Source organism: Anas platyrhynchos, chromosome Z, assembly GCF_047663525.1.
Source record: "Anas platyrhynchos isolate ZD024472 breed Pekin duck chromosome Z, IASCAAS_PekinDuck_T2T, whole genome shotgun sequence".
In the NCBI taxonomy this organism is placed as follows: Eukaryota; Metazoa; Chordata; class Aves; order Anseriformes; family Anatidae; genus Anas; species Anas platyrhynchos.
In genome coordinates, this window is record NC_092621.1 from 55,788,532 (window position 1) to 55,806,842 (window position 18,311).

At 40.8% G+C, this 18,311-nt stretch overlaps 1 protein-coding gene across 6 annotated transcripts in view; it reads left to right on the forward strand.

The window, feature by feature from the left end:
- Window positions 1–18,311, forward strand: part of GNE (glucosamine (UDP-N-acetyl)-2-epimerase/N-acetylmannosamine kinase) — a 28,887-nt gene that overhangs the window by 4,538 nt on the left and 6,038 nt on the right. The window contains exons 1-9 of one of the 6 annotated variants that reach the window (XM_072030732.1): window positions 2,772–2,806; window positions 4,188–4,257; window positions 8,952–9,160; window positions 10,486–10,937; window positions 12,224–12,376; window positions 12,812–13,024; window positions 13,760–13,847; window positions 14,947–15,157; window positions 16,261–16,390. In XM_072030732.1, the coding sequence (XP_071886833.1) occupies window positions 8,997–9,160; window positions 10,486–10,937; window positions 12,224–12,376; window positions 12,812–13,024; window positions 13,760–13,847; window positions 14,947–15,157; window positions 16,261–16,390 (1,411 nt within the window). In that variant the 5' untranslated portion in view covers window positions 2,772–2,806; window positions 4,188–4,257; window positions 8,952–8,996. Of the gene's footprint in view, window positions 1–2,705; window positions 2,807–3,655; window positions 4,316–5,904; window positions 8,209–8,951; window positions 9,161–10,485; window positions 10,938–12,223; window positions 12,377–12,811; window positions 13,025–13,759; window positions 13,848–14,946; window positions 15,158–16,260; window positions 16,391–18,311 lie in introns of those variants that run through there. The other 5 variants (XM_027446327.3, XM_027446328.3, XM_072030731.1 and 2 more) reach the window with 5 other exon arrangements.

The window sequence follows — 18,311 nt, forward strand, 5'->3', positions numbered from 1 at the left end:
CCTGGCAGTTTTAACGGGGAAGAACAAACAGAAAGAACAGGAAGGCAATAACTTGTTACGCTTTCCCTACTGTGTGGATTAGCTTGTATTCTCCTTACACCGTGTTGTAGGCACTGCCTGCTCTTTTCCTATACAGGATATTCGTAACAGAGTGCATTCACAGCAGCTGAGCACTGTGGCCACTTTCTTTGGAAATGATTACTGTGTCAGAAGGACCTGCTCTTCTGACACCCCGATGTCCTTGCCTTTAAAATCCAAGCTGCTTGCCAGTGGTTTTGGCTGCACGGTGCAGAATGGACACGGGCAGCTGCTTCTAGGTAATTTTGAAAATTTTAGACTGAGTTTTCACTTCCTTATACTCAGCAAACTGGTTTTGATGTAAATAGAATCGATGTAAATGAAGAGTTAAGGAAAGAGTTAAGGAAAGCCCCACCTGATGTAGATGCTGATTTAAAAAGACATATTCCTTTGCTTTCAGGCATGAGGAAGTAACCCTGTGCTTAACCTCCGTGCAGAAGATGGCAGTGGCACTGACTCAGTCTGCCCACACTGCATGACAGTGCAGCTATGCACTGACAGGCCCCTTGGTGCAAGTCCAGACTGCGCTTTAGCACCTGTCACCTCATTTGGGATGGTTTCCCAGGCAGGGTGATCATGAAACCAGCTGCAAGATCTTGCTCCTTCTGTTAAAATCCTAAGCAGCGTGCCCTCTCTGGAAAGAAGCAAGCCCATCTTCCGCGTTTCCCAGCTCTTTGCGTATCAATGTCCTGCAGAGCTGCCCCAATTTCTGCATAGCTTTTTAATGCAGAGGGTGGCAATGAATTAATGTGACTGCAGAGGTCCCGGTCCCCTAATGAGCCCCAGTACTCCCCTCAGGACTTGGTGGGAGCAGAGGCCATCTTCTGAGCCCTGAGAGATTGCAGGTAGCAAAGGGGGCTGACAGGAGCAGGCAGATTATGGCTGAACCTTCTCCTCCCATCTCAGCTCTCTAGCAAGTCTTTATCTCTCTGCTGGAGAGACTGGGGCAGGGCTCACTCCACAGTGCAAGAGAAATTTTGTCCGATTTATGCAGTGTGAGGTCTGTGGGGGAGAAATAAGTGACAGGAGCATAAACTTTGCCCGTTGTGCTGCAGTTTGTGCTGCAAGATGCTGAAACACTTCTGGAGAAAACATATCAAGGGATGCAATGATGCCGTGCTAAGAATAACCCTCAATGTGATTGCTTCTAGCTTCATAAGTACTTGCATAATTCAGAATTTATAAATGTCTACACTCAACCATACATTCATTTGTTTGATTCAGGCTGTTCCTCAGTATTGACAGATAAATAAAACAGATAATCCACAGTTGAAATGAGAATTAATGCTGAAGAAGAACAGAGAAGCTGCTCCAGAATGCCATAGAAAAGAGTGTGTTAAATGTCTAGAAGATTGAGTCGTGGTCTTGGAAAATCAGAACAAAACTCTAAATGAAGAACTAGAAACTTTGGAAGATCTTTACTTTCATAAAAATGTGTAAAAACAGAAGGTAAAACTTTCATGCACTGTAAATCTCAAAGGAGAATTTATCTAAATATATAAACACTGAAATTTTAAGCTAGATGAAAGGTGAAAAACAAAACTTTTCTACCTAGATTTCATAACTTAAATACTATATATAGATTTTAGTTAAAACACGTTGCCGGCAAAGTGCAAAAAGGAAGTGAGAAAACCTCACCGAAATTCTTGCTGGCACAACTGGAAACTTTACAAAGTCACAACTACATCTAGAATAAAAGGAGATTCACATTTTACCAGGTTAAAGTTAAATGGTTTTTTTTATGATCAGGACTCTTTTGGGTGTGGATTCTCCATTTGTGGAGATCTTCAGAAGCTGTCTGGGCCTGGTTCCCAGCTCTGGATGATCCTGATGGAGCCGGGGCTGGTCCATGTGGCCCGCAGATGTCACTGTCAGCCCCAGGCACACTGTGGGCCTGTGGCTCTGATTCTGTTTCAGTGAAACCAGCTGGAGCCGCTCTGGTGAACTGATCACAACCCAAAAGCCCTTGCAGGAGACAATTCAGACCTGCGTATAATGACATTTCCAGAGTGCACATGGGCTTTTGAGCAACGTATACAAAGAAAATCCAGTGATGCACAGAAGAGTGAAACCAAGGGAGGTGTGAATTGAAGCTGTGGTGCGACCCAGCAGCTGCTGCTACCGCTGGTCAGCACAAAAACCACCCCAGAAACCTGAGACGTGGGTGTGCTGCCCTCTTCCTATTCCCGAGACACTGAGGCTTGGAGGAGCTGTGACTCATGGCACCACAGCCCTCTGAGGACTTTCCCAACCGCCCTGTACGATGCTTTTTATCCCTTTCTTGGGAAGCAGGCACTGGGGACAGAACTTGAAACACCCCCAAGGAGAAGTCTCGCCTCTTTTTGTTTCATTTGACAAACTATATTTTCACAATGGACACTTGGGGTATTTTTAGTTGAAGGTTTCAATATTTGTTCCTCAGAGCCTTGTGAGACTTTTTCTCCTCAAGTATGGGAGAAGAAAAATCCCCGTTCTTTGCATCTATTTTAGCTGTGTTGACCACGGGAGCCACTGCTACGGTGGGTCTTGCCTGTGTGTTTCTTTAGGTTTTGTGCTTTTTTTGACTAGGGCGACGTGTCACTAGGCGGCAACACTTTTTATTTCGGCGCCTCCGCGCGGGCTGAGGCAGTGCCGGCCGCCGCCACGCCTACGCTGAGGCGGAGTGGGGGGAGGAGGAGGGGTGTGCGCATGCGCGTGCTGCGGGCGCGGGGGGCTGCTGCCGCCGCAGGTGAGAGGGAGCGCGCACCCCAACGGCTGGGGGGGGCGGTTGGGGCGTGAGGGGGGAGCGCGCGTCCGCGGGGGGGCAGATACCCACATATACCCACATATACCCACATATATCCACGTAAATCCACATATATCCACATAAATCCACATTTACCTGTATATATGTGATTATACGTGCCTATATATGCATATACGCGTATATATGTGCGTATATCTGTGTAGGTGCGCGGGGAGTGGGTGCTGTGGAGGGGCGCAGCCCTTCGCCCCCTCAGTGCCAGCTGTCCCCCTTTGGGTTTATTTAACACGCGTCTGGCTTTCAGCTGCCCGTTCCGGCAGGGCAGATAAGCAGCAGCGATACCAAAGCTGCCCCTGCACCAAGGCCTTCCGTGGTTTCCTCATAAAACTTAAGAGGCAGACCCCTGGGAATGAGCCTGTTGTGGGGCTCCCCCAGCCCTGGCTGAAGGGGAAATGCACAAAAGGCACGGGTGGCTTTGGTTCCTGGCCTGCCGGCTCGTACGCCTTTGGTGCATCGCCCTGTCTGCCTCGGAAGTTGTTTCCAGAGGCTGGTGTCGCCGCCGTAACAAGATGTGGGGCCATAAAGGTTGGGGCTGTAGGGATTCGACCTGTAGTTGTTTGACCTGTAGTTATGGGGAGCCTTGACGTTTTTTGGGCAGCGTACAGACTCGTTGTTCTGTGCCCTTTTTTGCCTTGGCTTCTCAGTTTGTATTGTATGGGGTATGTACGCAGCAGCGGACGGCTTGAGAGGTCTTGTGAGAGGTTTGCTTCTAATTATAGGAACCTTATTCATGATGGTTCAAAGGCAAGCTTACGGGAATGTCAGAAGTTTCCTTCACGTCTTCAGTGTGATTTCATTAGAATTAGTAGACAGGATGTCCTGCTTAGAAGCACCTCCAAAAAGCGGTCTGTTTAGAAAAAAAAAGCAGTGCAGTTAGATCTCTGTCTAGCTTAAGGTTTCAGTCAGTGATGCAGGGTAACGCCCTCTCTGATCTAAATTTATACGTCATCTAGAACTCTACAAATACCCTTTCTCTACATTTTTGACATTGAGTACTGAGTTGCATACATACACTTAAAATACTTCAAGCCTGCTGGACAAAAAGAAAGAGAAGATTAAATTAAAACAGCAAGCATACACACACATAACTGCAGTTTTCAGCAGGAGAAAGTACTTTGTCTGAACGATTATTTTTTAACCCTTTGAAAATGTAAACTGGTAGTTAATTAACATACTATTTTTGAAGCAAAATGCTAATGAAAATACAAGGTATCTCTGCTCATTGTAAAACAATATCTATTACTTTGTGGCAGAACCCATAGAACTCAGCTTAATTTGTCATAATAATCAATTGCTGAAATTCCAGGTTGTGTCTGTTCTGCTGAAGTTGGTTGGTGTTGCTGCTTTGCTGGGGTGAATGAGAAATTGCATTTCTGGTGAGCTGAGTCATGCCAGATGTCACTGGTTTTTGCCACTTTATTTTCATTTTGAAAGGTAAACGACTCAGGAATCACTGTTGTTGGAGTTGTGCTAGGGAAAAAATAAATCACCATGCCAGTTAGAGTTTTGTAGAGCCCTTACAGCTTGCAAGTGGAGACTAGAAACATGTTTTACCCTTGTCAACTCAGGACAGATTCCTGATAGTCCTGACATGACTTTACGCAAAATATTTTTTCATTGTGTATGATAAAACCTAATAAGCATTAAAAATAGGGAGATCTTTAAAAAGTTGCTGAAGTTTTATATATACATCATGGGAGTGGGATGCCTAATAATAATAGCTTAATAGACCTTATTTTAAAAATTTACTGGAAAAATTACTGAAAACGTTTTTGTTTTAAATTATTTGTGTGGTGTACAGTATGCTACTCCAGACTATCATCTAACCTTGAGTCTTAACCAAAAGAATAAAATCTGGGCCTTCCATCATAGCTAATATCTTGTGGAAGTAATTCTCTGTTTTCCTCACCACAAACTTCTATTGCAGTGTAAAAAAAATAATAATAATAAATGTAAAAGAGCATGAAATTGGACAGTCAGTGTTGTTGTCATGCTTGCATAGCAGCTGCGTAGTAAGAGCTTCCCTAGGTATCAAAATGAGTAGAAAGATTGATACTGCTGTGTCTTAGTCAGAGATAAGTGATCCATGTCCATTAAGCTGGAAAAAGTTAACTTGAGTTTACTTGCTACCAAAATGCAGTAAAAATCTGATATAGCATTAGATTTCATACCCAGAGGATGGTACTAATTTGAAGTCCAGTTATTTTCAGTCCACTTATTTTCAGAAGGAGAAGTACAGAAAACTTATAAATATCTGTTCTGATATTCTGTGATACTAACTTGGTTACAGCTGGGAGAAGAAGGGGAGGTGGCAGTGCAATTTTAGTTCCTATATCATTTTTTTAAGACATATTTTTCTCTAAAGTTTTGTTGTTATTGTTGTTGTTTTTCCCGGTTCTTACGTTTCGGGCAGGGGTGGAGGGTTGTGAAAATAGCAGGGTGAAATGATTAACATGGGACAGGTAAACATTAAACATCATAATGTAGTTTAATCAGCTACTTTACAAGCTGGAAAAGTTAATGGGAGGAAATGTCTTGTTACAGTAACTGTTGATGTTGCTAGTAAAAATAGTCAGTCACTTCCTGGGAAATGTTAATTCTCAGGAACCCTTTAAAATAATAATAATAAGGACAATGATAATCAAGGTGATCTGGAGTTCTGATTATTATTAACTTACAATTACTATTATTATCCTTACTATCTCCCAAAGTTGTGTGTAATCTAATGTTGTATTATTTAATATCGTGATGTACTTTGGCCTGCAAAATAGTATGGAAGGGATTAAAGGGATTATGAGTCAATATTTAACTCACTTTGCTTCACCAAAGTGTTTTTAACAGATACGTAAACTGACTTGACCAAAACCTTTTCTTTTTTTTTTTTTTTTTTTTGTTACTGGAGTCTGTCAGTGGATGTAGCTCTTACTAGTTTGTTCCTTTGTGTGTTTTTGAATAGTTTTTTTTTTTTCATAACTTACTAAGGCACCAATAATTTTTTTACATAAAAGTTTCCATTTGAACAGGGAAAGCCATTCTGCTACTTAGAATCACAGAACCATCTGGGTTGGAAAAGACCTTCAGTTCTTTTCTTGATGCACCACCAAGTCCAACCATCAACTTGACCTACTGTGTCCTAGCACTAAGCCATGTCCCTTAGTGCTTCATCCACGTGCCTGCTAAATACCTCCAGGGATGGGAGCTCCACCGCTTCCCTGGGCAGCCTGTTCCAGTGCTTGACCACACTCTGCATGAAGAAAGTCCTCCCAATGTCTAATCTAAATCTCCGCTGGTGTAACTCAAGGCTGTTTCCTTGCATATCATAACTTCTCACCTGACAAAAGAGACTAACACTCTCCTAACTGTGGCCTCTTTTCAGGTAGCTGTAGAAAGCAACGAGGTCTCCCCTGAGCTTCCTCCAGACTAAACACCCCCAGTTCCCTCAGCCAGAGGTAACCCCATTTACTACAACCCTCTGAGCCAGAGTAGTTTTGAATGTTGTGTGGTTGGACTTGGCCCATTGATCCAGCCTACCCAGATCCCCCTGGTTATAAATGAAGTCTCAACTCAATCTGAATTTAGTAATATTTATAAAAGGCAAGTAAACAGCGCTGGGTGCGCGGGGAGTCTACGCTCTACCAACACGCACACACCAACATCGAACTTTCTAAATATACAGAACATGGCTTTTACACAGTAAGCCCGAGTACGCCTATACATATGTACAATCAGAAAAGGTATCAATTGAAACATAAACATGGCAAAACTTTAAAAGGCAAGTGTTTAACAAACAATCCTTTAAGTGTATTACTATTAATGACCACAACTGGGGGAGCACAGTTGGAGTTGGCAACCCTGGTTGAAGTGCTCCCATATGTCCCATGATTTGGCCGATGATGTAGCAGAAGGATCAGTGGACGAGCCTGCAGCTCCCTCACTGTCTGGCAAACCACACGTGTCTGACTGTGGTCCCACACGGCTCTTTAAGGCCTCAGAGACTGCTCGCCAGGTGCCGAGCAATCCCACTGCAACCTTGTCGTTTTTAGTTGCAGAGTCCCACGCCTTGACCTCAGTTTGGTCCCATATTTCAGGATCATAAACTGTCTGATTGTTAAGAAGGAGAATAAGCCATAAGGTTACCAGGACAGTCTTTGTTTCTAAGGACGTATGATTCCATAATGCGCAACTGCTTACCAGCGAGGGGCAGTTGTGTGCACGGCTCCGCTTCTCTCAGTGTGAGCTTCTCTGCAGCTCCGGTGCGCCCATTTCCAGCGACTTTTGGTACAAGCTTCTCTGAGGGGTTCACTGAGTTTGGCCAAACATGTCTTCATGAGGCGATCAATGTCCCTGTCCCTTTCTACTTCTTTATTGATGACATAACTTCATTATACCATGTTGCATTCTCATCAGAATGCAACATGACATGACAGGCTCCCCTCTTACACCCTTCTCCCCACAGCAGTCCTTTTCCACAGCAGTCCTTTTCCAATAACTTCTCGTTGGTCTAACAACTTGGCCCGGCAACAGCAAACACCCAGAAACTTCCATGCCTTAATGGCTGGAGAACAAGCAACCTGAGACTGCCCCTCTAAACTCTTTACATTCCTGATGGCCTCATCGTTAAGAGTCTGATGTTATCACCAACCACAGCGTTTGCCGACCCCCATGGCCACACTCCCACATCTCCCCCTTCTTTATTAACATCAACCATCTTCTTGACACGAATTGTTACTCCATATATCACACCCTGCAAAACCTTCCTACACTCAAGCAGATTGACAGTCCCACCTAACGTGTTGTCCACAAACTTGCTGAGGGTGCACTCCGTCCCCTCCTCCAAGTGTTTGATAAAGATGTTAAACAAAACCATTCCCAGGACCCCTGGGGAATGCTGATGGTGACCAGCCACCATTCACCATGACTAATCCCAGCCAGTTCTTCAGCCAGTGACCTGTGACCTGTTATTTAAGCCACCAGCAGCCAGTTTCTCCAGGAGAATTCTGTGGGAAACAGTGTCAAATGCTTTACTAAAACCCAAGTAGATAGCATCCACAGCCTGTCCCTCATCTACTAAGTGGGTCACCTTGTGACAGGAGGAGATCAGGTTAGTCAGGCAGGACCTGTCTTCCATAAACCCATGCAGCCTGCATTCCTTACCAAGTGGTGCATGAGATGGAGTTGAAGATGATCTGCTCCATAGCCTTCCCCAGTACCCAGGTCGGATTGACATGGGTGTAGTTCCCTGGATCCTCCTTCCTCCCCTTGTGGATTGGAGTCTCATCTGCTAGCCTCCAGTGAACTGTGACCTCCCCAGTCAGCCAGCACTGCTGGTAAGTTACTGAGAGTGGCTTGGCGAGCACTTCCACCAGCTGCTTTACTACGCTTGTGTGAAGCCCCATAGTCCTGTGAACGTTCAAATGATATAATATGTCACCCACAGTTCATCATATTATAGGTGCTTTGTCTCCCTCCCTACCACTGACTTCCAAGTCTGGGGCTGGATACCCTGGGAATAATTTTTTGCAAATAAAGACAGGCAAAAAAGACATTAAGTATGTCAGCATTATTCTCATCTTTCATCCCTATGTTCCCCCTCACATCCAGTAAGATTCTCCTTAATCCCCCATTTGCAATTGAAGTATTTTAAAAAGCATTTTTTGTTATCTTTCACTGCACTAGCCAAACAGAGTTCCAGTTGGGCTTTGGCACTTCCAATTTTATATCTGCACAACTTGACAATAGCTCTGTAGTCTTCCTGCATTGCCTGCCCCTTCTTCCAAAGGTTAATTACAATTGAAGTCACTAATACTTAAATATTGCTTATGTAGAATATGTGAATTATTTATAAGGTATTAAAATTGTGACATTTAGATTTTTTAAAAAATGTACTTCCAAAAATCTTCTAATTATAGGTACTGTAAGCTATTAGTTGTCTGTTATCAATGGGTGAGATATGCGCCTACAGTTCTGGGCTGCAATTACTTATGCTTTTCACTAAGCACACCATATACTTGCTATAAAGATTATTATTAATATGTTGTTTTTTTTTTGTTTTTTTTTGTTTTTTTTTCAGGAACTGTATTTCAAGAATCTTTCAAAACAGAAACAAAAAGAAGTCATGGAGAAGAATGGAAACAACCACAAACTACGTGTCTGTGTTGCTACTTGCAACCGTGCTGATTATTCAAAATTAGCTCCCATTATGTTTGGCATTAAGGCAGAACCACAGTTCTTTGAGCTTGACGTTGTAGTGCTTGGTTCCCACCTGATTGATGATTATGGGTAAGGTGGATTTTTGTACCTCTCCCAATCTGTTTCTGCTGTGTTGGCAATAACATCACAAATGCTGGGTCACAAACTACTTGTCATCATGAATGCACATAACAACAACATTTTTAAATATAAATTTTCAGACATTTCAAGTACTTTTTATTTCATTTCCCAGCTCCTTTTGAGATTGCATATTTTTTTCAAACCAGCTTAGTAAATGCTGTAGCTGAAGTTTTCAGCCAAATCATAGAATTTCTCATGAAGTGAGAAATTCATTCAAATTTCCCTCAGAATCTGATGATTATCAAACAACAGTGTGTTACAGTTTTGAATTTTCACAGCGAAAAGATAGTCTGCAGTCATTCGAAGCTGAAGCTCTTCCAGTTTGCATATTTACTGATTAAAGTCTTTATATATTTGGTATCACAGTTGAATACTGTTAAGTTTTCACATCCAGGATTGCAGGGAAAGAAAGGGAGAGGTCATTTTACTCTGACGAAATGAGTAGCTAATAGGTATATTACGTATGGTTTGGCAAGGGAGATGAGGGTCCCCTCCATAACACCCTGTATGTAAGCAGTCAGATCACCTTCATGGGAAAATGGAATGTCTTGTTCTGGATCCCTTCCTTTGGAAGGACTTCCTGTATCCCAGGTGAGTATATGCTTTGCTGAGGGAATGGAGAAAAGCAGAAAGAAAAGCATGTTTATTGCTGAGGTTGGTTTCTGCTTTTCTCTGCGTGCATTTATCAGATTGAGCTCAGTTAAATGAAATTGATAGGAAAACACTTTGCAAGACAAAGGTAGATGTTAGCATAAGGGCCTCAGCATGCCAGCATCACTAAACTTTTAGAAATGCTATGCATATCTTCAAGTAAAGACACATTTTGGACTTGCGATTTTCTGTGAGACTGTGGGAAGTTCTGTTACCTGAAGCTGCTAAGGAGTGAAGTTCCACCACTGTACATTCTCAGCCTTATGCTCTCTGCTTTATACTGGCCATTGTTTTCATGCAGTAACATGGCAAGGTGTACATGTATTCAACACTGTAAAACTAACCTGATTTAAAAAAAATAATTAAAAAAAAACTTTTTTCTGTTAGATGATAGCAGCAAGGTATTTTACTTGAACATAGAGTCCTCAGCTTTGCATTGTCTCTTGTATTTATACATTTGTCCGTTTTGTATTTATACATTTGTTGTTTGCCTAGCGAAGGATACGCAGGCCTTTGTTCAAGCATAGCACTGTTACAGTTTTCTAGTATGCAATTATTCTGTCAAGCTGTGTTGCTGTAAAACCAAGTTGCATTTCCTCTAACCCTTTTTCTCTTATCTTCAGGAACACCTATCGCATGATTGAACAGGATGACTTTGATATTCATACAAGACTGCACACTATTGTGAGAGGGGAGGATGAGGCAGCCATGGTAGAGTCAGTGGGCCTGGCGTTAGTGAAGTTACCAGATGTCCTGAATCGCCTGAAACCTGACATAATGATCGTTCACGGTGACAGATTTGATGCTTTGGCACTAGCCACATCTGCAGCCCTGATGAATATCCGCATTCTTCACATTGAAGGCGGGGAAGTCAGTGGGACCATTGATGACTCTATTAGGCACGCTATCACCAAACTGGCCCACTACCATGTGTGCTGCACCAGGAGTGCGGAGCAGCATTTGATAGCCATGTGTGAGGACCACGACCGCATCCTTTTAGCGGGCTGTCCCTCGTATGACAAGCTCCTCTCTGCCAAAAATAAAGACTACATGAGTGTTATACGTGTGTGGCTAGGTAAGCAGTCCACTTCTTAATGTTATTCCTGTGACTTCAGACAAACTCTGACTGGGTTATTAATCTGTGGTCCACAGGGACTTGGGGATCTGTTGACCAGTGGCTTTGAGTAGAGTACAGGAAGCAACAGGCAGGCTTGTTGCTAGCAGGTTTTAGTTTATTTAATTGGGTATTATTATGAACGTGTTTCCACACAAACAAACAAAACAAAAAACACAGACAACAACAACAAAAAAACAGTATGTTTGCTCCCTGTATCAAGTATTGCTACAAATCTGTCTTAGCAAATACATCTGATCCTTTTACAAAGTCAAAAAAAAAACCCTTCCTTAAATTGATTACTTCTTTGATATGAACAATTTAAAAATAGACTTTTTCCTATGTGAACAGTTATGATGGTATAAAGGATGTATCAAAAGAGAATCTGAGCTATTTAAGACTAATTACAGAAAAAAAAAATCAAAGGGATTTTATATTTTGAATATTCTTTTGAGGAATTCACTGTAACAGGGCCATTCGTGTTAATTTGCTTAAAAGTAATTTTGGTAAATAGTGGAGTTTTGTGTTTGCTTTTTGTGTTTGACAAAGCAATGTCCTATCTGGCACAATAACTTGTGTACTTAGAAGGTAGAATCTTACTAGATCAGCAGGTGAATATGTAGCAGATAAATTGTTTAACAAATGTACTAAAACAAGTACGGCTTTCACATTTTTAAAGCAATGGGAATAAAGTCTTTGCCTGATGATGAAGAACTGACAGAAAACTTGAGTAATGAGTGATAATGAGAATTCTGTACTGCTGTAAGAATGATCATACCTGTCCACCTGCTGTTGTGAAACAGCACTGCAGGACATTATTTTCTCAAAGCCATTAGTGAAAGTTAAGAGCTGCTCCAGGGCTTTCATGTTATTCCAGATTTAGAGTGATGTCATAACAGGCTCTCCACTCTGTCGTGGTCTTTTGCAATGCTTTAGATCGAGGCCTGCATGTTAACAGTGTATTGGGTTTTAGAGAAAGGTGAAAATTATGAGTTTTACTTAGAGAAGCAAGTAACAAGCTAAACCCTCCTGTTACCCCTCAAGTTTTATTGTAGCACTGAAATTTACATGTAAGATATCCCGTTCAGTGCCTTGACTGTGGAGGCTTTTGTGTCAGTAGTTTCAGAACTGTCGTCTCTTCTTCATACTATTCTTTACCAATTAAAAAAAAAAAACAATCAAAAAACAAAACTACAACAAAAAATAACAAACAAACATAACCTTTTATTCTTTTTCCATTTGAACAGGTGAAGATGTCAAACCCAGAGATTATATAGTTGCTTTGCAACATCCTGTAACCACGGACATTAAACATTCCATAAAGATGTTTGAGCTGACTCTAGATGCACTCATCTCCTTCAACAAGAGAACACTTGTTCTGTTCCCCAACGTGGATGCAGGTGAGTAAAACGCCTGCATGACAGAAGGACAGAGAATAGATAGTATGTAAAGCATATACTGGTTCTTACAGAGTGTTTTTATCCCAGAACCTCCAGCAGGATGGAGCTGGACGATTTCAGCATCAGGCTTGCATCCACTGCAACTCTATGTCCACAGTGCTGGAGAACATCTTCTCCACATTCAGGAAGAAGATGAAGGGAAACCATGTGACATGCAGAAGCAACATTCAATGCCTCCTTCACTAATTAAAATATTACAGGAAGGCTTTTTATAGTGGATTTTGGGATCACACTTAGGCTTTTATGCCTGAAAGGGAACAAAAACAGCTCTGAGGTGACAATTCAACTGACTGCTTTCAGCTCCTTTGCGTGTTGAGGCTTTCAGCAGAGCAGCAGAACTTGAATCATTTATTTGTGCCTTTTGTTTTTCTGTAGGAAGCAAAGAGATGGTTCGGGTGATGAGGAAGAAGGGCATTGAACATCATCCCAATTTTCGGGCAGTGAAGCATGTCCCGTTTGACCAGTTCATTCAGCTAGTCGCTCATGCTGGCTGTATGATTGGCAACAGCAGTTGTGGTGTCAGAGAGGTGGGAGCATTTGGTACACCTGTTATCAACCTGGGGACGCGTCAGACAGGAAGAGAAACAGGTTTGTGTTTTATAACTACAGGTTTGTGTTTTATAGTTACATAACTACTTTAATTTCTTTATATTTCTGTTTCGTTTTGATTTTTTTTTGTTGTTCTATGGAATAAAGTAAACCAAATGTTTTACAGAGACCATCCTGCAGTATCGGTGCAAAATAATTTTTGACCTATTCTAAAACTTTGCTTGCTATTCCTGTACCATGTTAGTGATGTTTGTATGTTTTGCTTAAAATAATTAGGCTTTTGACTGTGGACAAGTTAAAATATATCTCCATTTGGAGTGTAGCAGAATAGGCAACTTTTTTTTTTCTTTAGTTCAGTGTTTTGTGTGCATACAATTTTCACTGTAAAAACAGGAACTCATCACTACTTCAGGAATTAACTGTATTGTGGTATTTCAGTGACACAGATATGGCACAAACAGCTATTTGCCTCCCTCTTTTCATCAGTGCTCTTTTAATTTAATAGTAGTATTCTGTTGAAAGGTACTTTACTCTCCAGTGTTTTGTAAGGCATGACAGCATCCTATAGGAGTCAGTGTTGCTTCACTGGGAGCAAGGGCAGGCACAGAAAGGTTGAAGAGTAGTGTTCATTTGGCTGCAGTCTTTCCTGCTCATAGTAAACAAAAATAATTATACATACTCATCTCTAAAGCAATTTCTAAATTGATCTCTTCTTATGCTCTAACATCTTAAAAGTAGCTGACCTGTCCTATTTTGTTAACTTTTGCTGTCTAGGTGAAAACGTTCTTCATGTTCGTGATGCTGACACACAGGATAAGATTCTGCATGCTCTGAAGCTTCAGTTTGGTAAACAGTACCCATGGTAAGTACCGTTGTCTTCCTTTGAGATGCTAAAGCAGTAGAGAAATAGGCTTTTAGTTCTGACATGGTCATATTTGATCACTCTTTCCAGTGCACTAATCTGAGGTTGCAAATTATTTTTCATTTTACATGGCTCATTCAGAGTCATAGTGCAATCTCTGGTGTGGGGATTTGTGTCTGGAGAGCAAAATGTTGCTAGGATTATTTTGGTATAACTAGAAATTTAACATTCAACAGAAAGTTGAGAAATTCATATGTGAGGCTTAGATTAACATGATAGCTTGCTCCATCGTAGCAGCATGAGGGAGAACATCCTGACTGTCTGCCCCTAACTCCTGCCTGAAGGACATGTTACTTCATAGCTGGATTGACTTCAGGCATGATACACAGAGAGCCCTGAGTGCAAGCTCCCAGGGGAGCTGCTGGATGAATTCATTCCTCTTCAGCCATACAGTACTGACTCACAGTTCTAAAATAACTGAGTTCTTAAAAGCTTCAGGAGATTACATGTGTTTAATTAAGGACAAAATTCAAGAGTATATTTTTCAAGAACCTCAGTAAAGTAAGAAAAATAAATTCTGGAATAACAAATGTGTGCTTTAGGTATGGCAATATTTTAAAATGAGACTTCTCTGTAGCAAACTGGCATGAATGTACCATTAATTGTTACTTAGTTGTCATCTTTCTGATAAGCACATCTTGTCTGGGCATGTGGTATATATGGAAATCAAATTCTTAATTTATGTAATTTTATAACTTTATTATGTGTGTGTCCTTTCATTAAACACTTAATTTTTTTTCTTCTTTTTTTTTTTTTGGCATGATTAACCTTCCATTCTTCTACATTCCGTGTTCCACATTCCTAAATGGAGCTAATGCCAAATTGCATAATCTGTTGTGTATGATATTCAGACTACTGTATTCTACCATATCCCATGACTCACTTGAGTAGTCTGAGGTGCAGCATTGTCAGAATAGTCATACCAAAATTTTGTAATGTTACAGTATTACAGTATCCTATCATGTAAAAAAAAAAAAAAACAACTTCATAGATTGCAGTGTTATTTACATTTAAATTGATCTCTTTTCTCATATTACAGCTCAAAAATATATGGAGATGGTAATGCTGTTCCAAGGATTTTGAAGTTCCTCAAATCCATCAATCTCAAAGAGCCATTGCAAAAGAAATTCTGTTTTCCTCCTGTCAAAGATAATATCTCTCAAGATATAGACCATATTCTAGAGACACAGAGTGCTTTGTCTGTGGATCTAGGTGGAACAAATCTCCGAGTAGCAATCGTCAGTATGAAGGTAAATACCCTGTTATTCTTTTAGCTATTCTGCAAACTCTACTGGGCTTTGTGCATCTGTGCATCCTGTGGTGGGGATATGTGTATAACACAAAAGACCTCCAAAAACAAGCAGTCCTACTGGCTTTTGCTGTTGAGGGATAAAGTAGATTTTCCCCAACTGGGTGGACTTCTCATCCAGCCTTGATGCAACTTGCCTTGCTGGTTTGCTTTTCTAAAGCTGCTGTTAAACTAGCAAAGCCCATTTGCTAGTACTTGTTCCTAGCTACTTCTTTTCTGTGGGAAGTCCTAGAACTACAGGACAACTTTCTGATGTGTCTTCTGTATTTTCCTGTCCTAATCCTGCAATATTAACATTACACTAAGGTTCCCTAGTACCCACAGATGCGGGTGTGCATAGTTCTTTTCATTGCCACCGCATGACTGGTAGGCTTTAAAAACAGTCCCTTTCTCTTGGGACCTCCTTCCCACATATGTCAGACGTCACAGTAGATGGTGCTCCAGAAATATTTCAAGTGACTCAGAATCATAACTGCTTAGAAAAAATGTTAATTCTGAAAGGATGGTAAGTTATACATTGAAATTTCAGGTATTTCTCTCTATCTAACTCGCCTCTAGTTGGTAAAGTAGCAGTGTCTACGAAACCATTCAAACTTCCAAGTAGTCAAATTGGAAACATTTTATTCTTAAAGTCCTGTGGATTTTATGTCCTTTTACTATTTGTTATTCTCTTGATCTTTTTAACACTTCAAAAATGAGCTTAACAACACTGCTGTATCACAGTTAACTCCTAACAATAGTTCCAGCAAGCCCTGTAATATTTTCTTACACAACCCACATGTTCATTATGTATTTTATTTCAGACAGGTGGTTGAAGCATAATGTAAGACCTAATCTTGCAAGCTTGTCCCCCATAGTCACCAGGAATCTTACTACACAGAACAGTTTGTAGGACCAAGACCTAAGATATACTTCCTTTTTTTTTTTTATGAAAAGAGAAAAGTTGTGACTTCCCATTTTTAGGTTGACTTGTGTTGAAATTCAAGAGAAATTTCATCATAAAGTACATTTCCATGCATCATGTTTGTGATTTTTATTTTCTAGGGTGAAATAGTTAAGAAGTATACACAGCTCAACCCTAAAACTTACGAAGACAGACTAGGTTTAATTCTAAAGATGTGTATAGAAGCTGCATCAGAGGCAGTACAACTGAACTGCAGAATTTTGGGAGTAGGTAAGTTAATAAATATTACCTTCTTTTGTATTTTCATCTGATTGTAACATGTAATTAAATCACTATCAATTAATTTAAAATATTTCTCTAAAACAGATCCTGTGTATTTTAAACACTTAAATTACATTCCTAACACACACAGAAAATAAATTTAAAGTGACTATGAAAATGAGAAGCTGGCTATAAAAACTGAAGTTGCCCTAGTCTGTAGCAGCCAGGAATGCAATCTGCTAAGCTTTAACAGCGCCTAAGTCCTAACCTCCAACACGATTAAACTTAGAGGAGAGGCTCCCACTTTACTTAAAAGGTTGCTGTTTGTGTTGTGTCTGAGCTTCATGATTGTGGTTTTGAATGACGCATTCTACAGGTTCTCTAAATGAAGCCTGTGTAAAGTCTGTGGTATATAGCAGAAGTGGACTTTTAAGTTAACTGCAGTCTCAGAATTGTGACCCAGATGCTGTGTGTATATTGAAACAGCTCTTGAAACGTAACTGCAGCTGAGTCCAATTTCCACTGTTGCCTATAAGCCTTTCTTTATGGCTAGGATCAACTGTGCAGCAGAATCCTCAGTTACACTAAAGCAGAATAAAAAGGCTAGAAGGTTAGATCAGTTTTGCAGCTCACAGAGATAAAGGCAACCTTTTCTTTCATTTCCGTCTTACTTATTACGTAGCAGAATCATAGAATGGTTTGGGTTAGAAGGGACCTTGCAGATCATCTCATCCAACCCCCCTCCCATCAGACCAGGTGGCTCAAAGCCTCATCCAATCTGTCCTTGAACACGGTCAGGGATGGGGCATCCACAGCTTCTCTGGGGAACCTGTTCCTGTGCCTCACCACCTGCATCATGAAAAACTTCTTCCTTATATCCAATTTAAATCTACCCTCTCTCAGTTTAAAACCATTGCCATTCATCTTGCCACTATAGGACCAGGTAAAAAGGTCCTGTCTTTCTTACAAGCCCCCTATAATATGTCCTGAAAAGCCACAGTAAGGTGGCCTTCAGAGCCTTCTCTTCTCCAGGCTAAACAATCCCAGCTCCCTCAGCCTGTCTTCATAGGAGAGGTGCTCCAGACCTCTCTGATCATTTTTGTGGCCCTCCTCTGAATCTGCTCTAACAAGTCCATGTCCTTCTTGTCATAAGATATATACACACACAACAAATCTTTCAGGCTACCTGTCTGGTAACACACATGACTTAACCAGCCAGACTGTTTTACTGTGCCCAGGTGCTGAATCTTGCAAGCCTCAAACTTCCTGTAGAAAAGGTAGCAATTTACAGAGTTTTTATGTGGGGAAAAAGCTTTCCTTTTGTTTGTCATTCTACCAGGATAACATCCCTATTTATTCTTCAGCCCACTGAGGAGGTGTGCTACAGAATACAATAAATTTCTTACCTGATTACTTTATTTTTGTTAGCTGCTCCTTGCCTCATTCAGCCTTACAGTTTGAATCAGAATGCTAGTTGAAATTAAGATTTCTCTTTAGAGAAAGACATAAAATTCCTATGGGAATAATTAATTTGCTAGATGATAGTAATTTCCTTAAGGTTAATAATCATAAGTTGGAGTGTTCCTATAAGTTTGGAGGAATTTTTGCAAGGCAGAAGAGAAAGGGTCAGACTTAATCCTGGAGCCATTATCAGTAACTCTGGCTAGCTGTCATAGGCAAGGGTAAAAGTAATAATCATTGGAAATAAATGAGAAGAAAGCTTTCTGTTAATAGCTCTATGAGAAAAGCTTTTTCTTTCTTTTGGTCATCACTCAAAAAAATAGCTACATGAGCGTAACTTGTATTGAAGAACTCCCATTAATACAAAACATGTTTAAAGAGCGACTAAAAAGCAGAACACTGAAAAAAATAGTTTTCAACATCTTTGTGTCTTGATGTCCACGTTAAGTCTAGATTGTAACAGCTGTGT